The sequence below is a fragment of the Cryptotermes secundus genome, unplaced genomic scaffold (genome assembly GCF_002891405.2).
Source record: "Cryptotermes secundus unplaced genomic scaffold, Csec_1.0 scaffold317, whole genome shotgun sequence".
In the NCBI taxonomy this organism is placed as follows: Eukaryota; Metazoa; Arthropoda; class Insecta; order Blattodea; family Kalotermitidae; genus Cryptotermes; species Cryptotermes secundus.
In genome coordinates this window covers 644,705-654,692 of record NW_019742557.1, presented here as the reverse complement: position 1 = coordinate 654,692, position 9,988 = coordinate 644,705, and the positions used below count along the sequence as shown (strand labels likewise).

Sequence of the window (9,988 nt, the reverse complement as noted above, 5' to 3'; positions counted from 1 at the left end):
CCAGCGACTAACCGCTTGAGATATGGCGCGGCCAGGCTGGAAGGATTAGGTCAATTAAAAAAAATCCAGTGACTTCGTTGGAAATTGAACCCGCGACCTCCCGGCTTGTAGCATAGTGCCTCAACCAAATACGCTACTGCGTGCCCTCCTGAAGAACCGAGAGTATTGTTAAATAAGCAAAGAACAATTAAACGTAAAGTACAAACGGTATTTCCTATGCTGGCTTTTCTTCAGTCCTCAGCTAATTACAGGAAACGTGTCCTACTTCATGAAGTTCCTTTGACACGATTAGTTCTTGCCCCTGGAATTCTTCATTGAACAAGGTTTTCTAAAGGACTCCATCTACCTCAGAAAGAAGACAGAGATAATCTCAGAAGCAGGGGCGGCCCGTGTATAGGCACTGCGGGACTGCAGCACCCCCAATTTCCGCATGATATTATCGATAACATTTATATAACGAGTCCTTTTTTCTTTAATTCTTTCTTTATACTTGTACAATACAATATATAATCCTTAAGCTTAATGTCAGTAGCCAAATCTTTGTATGGAACTGTGCACTTCTGGAGCAGCACCCCCACTAATTTTAGCTACGAGCCGCCACTGCTCAGAAGCGTAGTTCTTCACCTTTATGCAGTCAATGGGTCATCATCAGTAATTAGTCAAGACGACAGGTCCACAGTCTCTTCCAAAACAATTCCTCCATTTAATGCGATCTAGAGCTTTCTCCTTCAAATGAGAATATCCTCTTCTGTCCCCAAGGTCATCCAGCATCTTCTTACGTCTTCTTCCTCGTCTTCTTGTCACTTCTATCCGCCCCTCTATCTTTCCTTCAATAACTTCTTTTAGAAGGCAGTTTCTGCGTAAAACATGACTAATCCAATTAGCCTTCCGTTTTCTTATTTCGTGTAGGATATTCCTCTGCTCACTGACTCTAATTAACACTTCTTCATTTCTCATATAATTGGTCAAACTGATCTTCCCCATCCTTCTCCAACACCACATTTCAAAACTTTCCAGATGTTAGTCAATGGATACTGTTTAAAAATGTACTCCAATGATTATACTTGGGTATTATCAGTAGCTTTCAGAAATATGCTTAAAAGATTTTGCGAAGTTAAAAGTCAACTCTCCGTAGATACAGACAACTCGTAGACGTGTTAACTGAAGCTCAGGCCCATTTAATAGTGCATAAACGGTATAAGAAACGTATAAATATTAATGTGTCTCTGGGGCCAATCAGCTAGATTGAATGTTGTGAATATTTACGAGAAATTTCACACTCTCCTTACGTCTCGTGGCGCTTTGCATATTTCGAAAGTGACGCAGTGTGTACCTCCCAGCGACTCGTTTATCAGCTTCTGCATGTTGCTGCTTCAGAGCAATTGTTAAGTCTCTAACACAACCCAATTCTATGTTGGAATTTACGAGTTCTGACGGGCACTCTCAGGTTCCTCGTGTGGAAAAGAAGGTCGGACATATAATCTATATTTTAAATTACGGTTTGGGGGCAATCAGAACATAAGGATTTTAGTACTCGGAAGTTGTGTGCTGGAATGACATCGGTTTACGATTTCAGAATTTCATGCCAGTGCGTTGAAATATTTAAACAAGGATCTAGGGAACAGATGTATTCAGTGTTCGGACCTGTCTATTGCTTGAATCACATCAAATTGAACTTACGTGAGTAAACATTTACAAAATAAAGTTTTATGACATTTATGCATAACAAATAGGAGCACTTACTCCAAATTAACGCGATTTCATATATACATATATATCCCTTGCAAGAATATTTCCGCTGTAAATAAAATACAGGCTAACAAACCAAAATTCAACCTGTTATAATGAGTGGTTTTGGAAAAGAATCTGTAGGATTTGAGGTTCTCACAGAGGTGATTATGAGGAGTATTACCTTTTGGGTTATAACGCCGTGTAAGTTAAAAAGTAAAGTTCTCCCTGTGCTTAACTAATTAATTACTACACCATGATGATGTATGGGGGGAATGGATGTGTAGATCCACGTCTTCTTATACTAGGCACTACTTGAACTTGAGTGGTCAGCTTCACAACCCGGCTGGTTTTCCTCTAAGGAAGAACCCCTGTACCCATTGGATAGGAGGCTGGGTGGACCCCAGAGCCTGTCTGGCGACATGGAGGAGTAAAAATTCTTGCCAGCACTGAGACTCGAAATCCGACCCCTTGGTCGTCCAGCCAGTAGCCAGTCACTATACCGGCTGCCCCATCCCGGCTCTTATATAATGCAGCGTAGTTCGTTCAAAGTCAACCGACGTTTCGCAGGAATATGTCACCTCCATCTTAAGGTTCGAAGAATAAGCCAAGCACGAAACCAGCATGAAAACAAGTGACAAGCATACTTCTGAGATTCACTATTCGCTAACTGCCCTGCCAATCACGTCATATAATCTTAGATAGTGACCTTGTAGTTAAATAAATTTTTCCCCCCTTCTTGGCACTACAGCCCCAGTGGGTCTAGGCCTACCTCCATGAACTTCTCCAATCACTTCGGTTTCTCTAGATCTTACACATTCGGTAGGACTCCTTGGGCGGGTGATCAGCTCGTCGCAAGACCTCTACCGGTACACAAACTCAGAAAAACGCACACACACACACAAATTAAACATCCATGCCCTAAGTGGGATTCGAACCCACGACCCCGGTTTCCAAGCGAGCGAAGACAGTACATGCCAGTTAAATAAACTACAAACAAAAATATGCCAGTTGCAGCTGTCTTTAGTATGGAGGTGGCAGTATGAGGAGCAAGGAGTTCTTTTAAAACTTAAATTAGGTCTTAGTATAAATTTTAAATTCTAACTGGCTACTTTGTCCGTAATTTTACTGAAGTTCCAATTCCTGTAAAGTTTCACATAAGACTGTTGTAAACCTGTCTGCTCGTCAACTACGCACTACATTCTGTTTGTGTGAGGCGATAAATAAAAAAAATGTAAAAAGAATTTTTTAATCCTGGTGAAGAGAATTTGTATCATGTTAAAATATATTAAAAATATAAGATAGAATTAAATTTATCTGCGAAGAATCATCAGCAATATTATTGGGGTTTGCATGAGAAGAAGTTAAGGTACACAAAACAAACTTGTTTAGTAAATAGCAACAAGCTTAATATTACCTCACTAATATGGGCCTACAGCAGGGAACGGTAGCCAAGTCTTCACGTTTTAATATGTACACTGTTCCTCATTCGAGGCACGCGGTAGCGTAGTTGGTTGAGGCACTATGCTACAAGCCGCAAGGTCGTTGGTTCGAGTCTCGGTGAGGTGGATTTTTTCAATTGACCTAATAATTCCAGTACCACTATAGCCCTGAGGTCGACTCAGTCTCTAACAGAAATAAGTACCAGGAATCTTCTTGAGGGGTAAATGGCGGCCGAGGTTTAGGCTGTAGAAACATAGATAGATAGTCGAACCTGTCCAATTAGGATATTTTCTCGAGTTTTCAATGAACAGTTCTAGAACAACAACCAAAAACCTGAATTAAGAGAAGAGCGTACTCGATTCTAGTCAGTGAAAAAAAATCCAAATGGAATAAAATACATACGAACTGATCCCAATAATATATTTTTTCGAAATAGAAAACCAGGTGAAACGTGAAAAACTTGTGCAGCTTTTATAATGACATTCCTCATAGTCGTACATAGCAGGTACGTCCGCATGCTGGGCACTGTGAATTACTATCCGGAAGGCCAACACAAATTAAAACAACAGTTGGGTCTCATTTTTCGAATTTTATTTTAGGTTTTTCTAGTAAACCCAAACTGGATTTCAAGCATCCAGCAATCTCATTACATCTGTATAAAAGAGCATAATGACCACTCGATCTTCCTTTCTTTTATGCTTTTCTCTATTCGTTTTGTTTCGAAAATTTCACGCCCTGAAAATGTAGGTTTAAAACAGGACATTAGAAATTAAATTCTACACAGAGAAAGGATTAAATTTTCCTTAATACAGCTGAAACCTAACGGTAGCAGAACCCGAAGTTATAAAAATCACTAACAACAAAGCCTCACTTTAGTAATGATCCTGAATTCAGTTCCAACCATTTCCAATCCTGAAAAACTATTTGCATAAGATTCCTGTTAAGCAACATCGTTCCTCTTCAGAACTTGATTGGGTGACTGCTGGAGGCCGTCATCTGTCGAAGAGATTAATTTTTTCAAACCAGGGCCCAAAATGGCCGTCTGCACGATTTCCCTGGTTCACTTTTCTTACTGGCAGAGACAAGGAACCAGTTCTCATTCAAGGTCTCTCCTGTTATCCATTTTCAGAACTAATGTTATGCAGGCAAAAACTCAGCCACCTACAAACTTTGAACATGAAATGGGAGAAAGTGTGCCTCAGAAACGTCGGAAACTACGTCAACATCTACATGATATAAAAACCCAAGAAAAGAATCAGTATCATTATCCTTAATTTTACTCTCTCTTCTCTTGTCAGACTACTAAGTTCACACGAAAATAATTTATGAAAATTCAACTTTTATATTTAATTTTAATAATTTGACGTTTTAACTATTAATATTTAGTTTTAAAAGTGAATACACTTTTTATAAATAACGGCATTAGATATTGCCAAAAAGAGTAGTATTTCAACATGAAAAGACTGACAAAGCCGGTCACGGTAGCCGAGCGGTCTAAGGCATGTACTGTCTTCGCTCGCTCGGAAGCCGGGATCGTGGGTTCCAATCCCACTCAGGGCATGGATGTTTGTGTGCGTTTTTCTGTGTTTGTCTACAGGTAGACGCTTTGCGACGAGCTGATCACCCGCCCAAGGAGTCCTACCGAATGTGTAAGAGCTAGAAAAAACCAAGTGAATGGAGTTCATGGAGATAGGCCTAGGCCCACTGGGGCTGTAGTGTCAAGGAAAAAAAAAGACTGACCAATATAGGAATACTAGCAGACCAATACGGGTGTCTGTAAACAAGTCCAATGCCTAATGATGGCTCAATTATCTGAAACATACTGTTAAAAACAACGAAAATACGGTGTATCCATATTTCTTATTATAGGGACCGAACAAAATAAAGAAATTTCACTATAGAGTATGACGCGAAATATAAGAATTCTGAAGGATTGCTTTCCAGTAAATTTCTTCACCAATATTTTCTATGACATATTAATATCCCCTTTTCGATCCACACTTTCACTCCATCGACACTTCCTGGATTTCACTAACCCAACAGTAGTAGGCAAGATGTATAGCTATACTGAACAAAATACGAATTTACGTTTTTAGAGACAATTAGAACGAACAAGATTCCCTTATAACAAAAAATTAAGCATGAATTGAGTAACGTAACACAACCCCCTTGACTTTGACTAGGGCAATCGTCTTACCTGCTTGCCGCTTGTTAGGTTTAAGCCTTGTATTATTACAATATTATGAAGCGTGATACAATTTCCTTCCATAAGCAAAACAATGAAACATGGCCTCTTAATTCAGAGAACACTACAATCCGTGGTAACAGAAGAGGACAATAAAATGCCTTCACAATAAAGAGCAAAGTGTTCCGCGTAATAAAGTGAATGAAGAGCTAACAGCAGCTACGTAAATTCATTGTTTGCTCGTATGCAGAATCTCTCTCGCTGTTATTCCAACAAGTTTTGAAGCATCCATTACTTCTTTGTGGTCTCCAGTTATTATGAGTACCCCTGAGCATAGCCTCTTCCTCCTCCCAGGCTGTTTCCGCATCACATAACATTGATAAAATCTACTTTGTATGAGCCACATTTGCTTTCAGAGCATCATCAGTTTAATACGTGGCAGAATTGCACCTTCACCGTCTTCAGCGGGTGTTGGGAGCCATCTTCGTGTAACCTAAGACAAAGATTTTGGCAGGTATTCTCCGGGTTATCCACAATGAGAAAATTTTAATATTGTCACGTGTCTGGGGTAAAGATAAAATTGTCCCTGTGTTGAACAAATTAAACACTACGCAATGAAGGTGTATGAATGTATAGAGCCACATTTTCTTGACGTCGGCAATAGCTGCAGGTGATTGGTCAGCTTCACGCCCCTGTCGCTTTACCCCCAGAAAGAGCCCCCGGTACTCATTGAATAGGAGGTTGGAGGTACCCCAGAGCCGGTCTGGACGATTTGGAGGAGAGAAATTTATTGAAAATACCGGGACTCGAATTCCGACACCTCCGTCATTCAGCCTGTAACCAGTCGCTATACCGACTACGCTGCCCCGGCTCTTCTTCCGTGACTAATAATAACGGGGTTTCAATTGGATTATTGGATTTGTTAACGCCTTCGTTTATACTCTCTCTTCTTCAGAATCAATTATAGCGCTACCGCTAATCTGCCCACTTCACAGGCCTCTAGGACACGCTATCCGTTTCCTGGCAACGAACTTATCACAGGAACTATCACTTCGAAACACAATGAAGTCTTCTTGACATTTCTTGTTCAGTCACCTTGGAATGCCGACCCTCCAGAACTCGACCCAGTTCTCCAATGTTAATTCTCTAATCTACTCCAGCTGCAAGCAGACTCTCTTTCGCTGACAAGGAAAATGTTTTCTTCTATTAAGGATGCGTTTTTACAGCTCCGTTGTCTAGCACTGGGCATGGCGCGCACAACATAGAAAATAGAATTGTTGTGCTACATAGCAACTAGCGGTAGCATGGTCAACAGAGAACACAGCTTCTATTGTTGCGTGTTCATTGGAACGTGTACACTGTGTCGTTGCCTAGCGATAGTCATATTCGTCATAATACAGTCATTGCACTGAACTTACTTGGAGATAGAAACAACGCAGTCGCAATTCCTATATAAAGAAATAAAATAAATTTAAATTTTTGATTCTCATATAAGTAAAACACAAGATTTTAACTTACGTCCTATGATACAATATAGGTTCGCAGGCCATTACCAATGTTTCGAAAGAACTTATTGCCGCAATCTTCAGATCAGTGAAAATGAAGGCATCAGTCTCCTCTTATAAGTAAGAAAAAGTAAAGATATCCCTGTACCAGGCCGTGAAGGTCCATAGGGTTATGAGACGTTGAGGGTCCCACATTATCTAGAAAATCGGCTCAAAGATGGCGGTAAGGTCGTCAGCCTTACGCGCCATCCGCGCTTTAATAATTTCTGGTACTCATTTCTGTTAGATGCTGAGTCGACCCAGGGCCATAGTGCGGCCGGAAGGATTAGGTCAATTGAAAAAATCCAATGACATCATCGGGACTTGAACCCGCAACCTTCCGGCTTGTAGCATAGTGCCTCAACCAACTACGCTAACGCGTGCCCCTCAGGCTCTTCTCATACACCTACAAATCTAGACTATGTCATAATGAAGATCACCACATGCTTAAAGAAGAAAACTTGGAAAAGCAGTCTAGTGTAGCAACAAGCAGGGGAGTTAAGTCCGCTTCCACAATAGAATATCGTCAAATACACAAAATATATTAAAATTAAAACCTTTCGCGATTTTGGAGAGACCTTCGTACCTTCAAATATACCAGGACCGCCACCATCTAAACTTTTGTGTTCTCAGCATTCACTGTTATCTTACCATTTCATTCAACCTTCCATAACCTGCGCAAATTTAGATGGTCTCATTAAATTAGTGAATAACGGCTTAAACGAAACTGCCTGTTTGCGGATCTGTATGGTCAAATGTAAGTATTCTTGCTTCATACGAGGTATGTTCACGGGAGTTCGAGCCCCGGTCTGAAGACCGGCTCTCCTGACAGAATTTGGTCGTTGTTTTCCCTCAGACTCTACATGCAATATTACCTCAAATTAAGCCACGAACCCTTCCTTGCGCATTCTTCCCAATTAATTTAATCATAAATTAGCCTATAACTCAGAATTACTTCAGTACTTAATCCGTCCCTCTGACACATTACGGTGTCAAGGTTGTTTTTGTTTTCTCATTTTGATTATTTTACATATGATAGAACCCCTTGGACGAGTGATCAGCTCGTCGCAAGACCTCTACCTAAACACAGGACAACACGAACACAGAATAAACATATACTAAATACCCATGCCTTGTGTGGGATTATAAAACACGATCCCGGCTTCCGAGCGAGCGAAGACAGAACATGCCTCAGACCGCTCGGCTACGGTGACCGACAGAATTACAGCCACAGTAGACAGCTACGTCATAAACACGTGAAATAGCATTATCCGTGCGATCCCCTCGTACAGAGTGACACTCAAATTTCTGACGGCGGTGAATGAAGATTGGGCCTATTGTCTTCCGGGATGTACCGCTGTGTAGTTTGGTAGATATTTAACAGCCCTTCTGAAGAACTTGCTGTGGCCATCTTCATAGTAGGAGGAACATAAAGGCAGCGTGTTCCTGCTGGTACATCCCAGAAGGTAATACTCTGCTTCGTACGGTTTATGGCAGCCGTCATTACTGATGGTGCCTGAGACCAGGGTGTTGAGGAGAATATTTGGACCGAAGAGAGATGGAATGACAGGAGGTTGGAGAAAACTGCATAATGAGGAGCTTCATAACTTGTACTCTTCTCCAAGTATAATTAGAATGATCAAGTCAAGGAATATGAGATGGGCAGGGCATGTAGTAGGAATAGGGGAGAAAAAACTACATATAGGATATTAGTGGGAAAGTCGGAAGGAAGGAAACCACTGGGAAGACCAAGAGGTAGTTGGGTGGACAATACTAAAATGTATCTCAGAGATGTAAGATGGGATGGTATGGATTGGATTGATCTGGCTCAGGATAGGTACCAGTGGAGGGCTCTTGTGCACACGGTAATGAATTTTCGCGTTCCATATAATGTTGGGAAGCTCTTGAGTAGCTGCAGAATTAGCGGCTCTTCAAGAAGGGCTCAGCTACGTGAGTGAGTGAGTGAGTGAGTGAGTGAGTGAGACATTCCCGCAGTACTTCCTACCTGGAAGTAGCAGACCGGAGCTGTTACGGCAGCAGCCAGCAGCCAGATAAGAGCGATGCTGAGCACCACACGGCGTCTGGTTCGGGGCGTGCCGTCCCTGCCAGAGTGGCGCACGATCGTCAGGTATCGATCAAGAGCGATCACTGTTATGGTGCCAACAGACACCATGATGTTGGTGCCTTGCAGTGCTGGAACGAGCTTGCAGAGAGCTGATCCGAGGGTCCACTGCCTTCTGCAACACAAGATTTCTTATGAGGCTCAGAGTTTGGCTAATAGTGCATGGCCAGAAACTTGCAAATATAAACAAGAAGTTCCTGGAAGAACTAATCATCTACTTTATCTGCATAGTGATTATTTGATACTACACTGTTCGTACACGAAAATTCTTCTATAGCTGAGAGTGTACCCATTCATTGCCGCGGAAATATGTTTACTGATCCGTTGACTAGCTACCGTCGTCTCTCCCTGCTTCAGTATCACGGCTTTCAGACCTTAGGTGGGGACACACAGCAAGGTAATTTCATAAACCTTCTTTTATTTTTCTAAATAAAGTAAGTAGGCTAATTTTTTGTCTACTCCATTCAGAAACTTTAGTAATATTTCTCTCAAAATCAGCTCTACGTACTCTTACACTCCAAATTGGTAAACCTCGGAAGCGGATAAATTCACTGCTCTACTATAGGCACTTAAGGAGAGAGAGAATATATAGTTTTGAGTCCTGCAGCTTCATTTCCACATAACCTAATTTCATACGGTCACTGTCGCAGACAGCTTAATAATAACGGTTATAAATTTGTGCTTACAATTTGTGATATCGTCGTTGAAGACAAAAACAATAGATAATGTCCAGACTATTATTAATAACTTGAAAACATCTGGCAGCGGAACCTGATAGCTCAACACTAACGATACCAAAGCCATCATCAACCATCTTCCATCACAAAAGCTTATTTCCCTTAGATTAATTTGAATATTTGTCTATAATCTCGTCGGTCCACCGTGTGACTACTTAATTACTTCATCACGGTTCTTCATACCATCCATACTTCATCAAACTTTGATATCACTACTACGCCAATATTG

General features: G+C 41.2%; 1 protein-coding gene across 1 annotated transcript in view; it reads right to left on the bottom strand.

The window, feature by feature from the left end:
- Positions 1-9,988, bottom strand: part of LOC111873334 (neuropeptide F receptor) — a 72,261-nt gene that overhangs the window by 26,248 nt on the left and 36,025 nt on the right. The window contains exon 2 of the mRNA XM_023867975.2: positions 8,906-9,137. Coding sequence (XP_023723743.2) covers positions 8,906-9,137 — 232 coding nt within the window. The remainder of the gene's footprint in view (positions 1-8,905; positions 9,138-9,988) is intronic.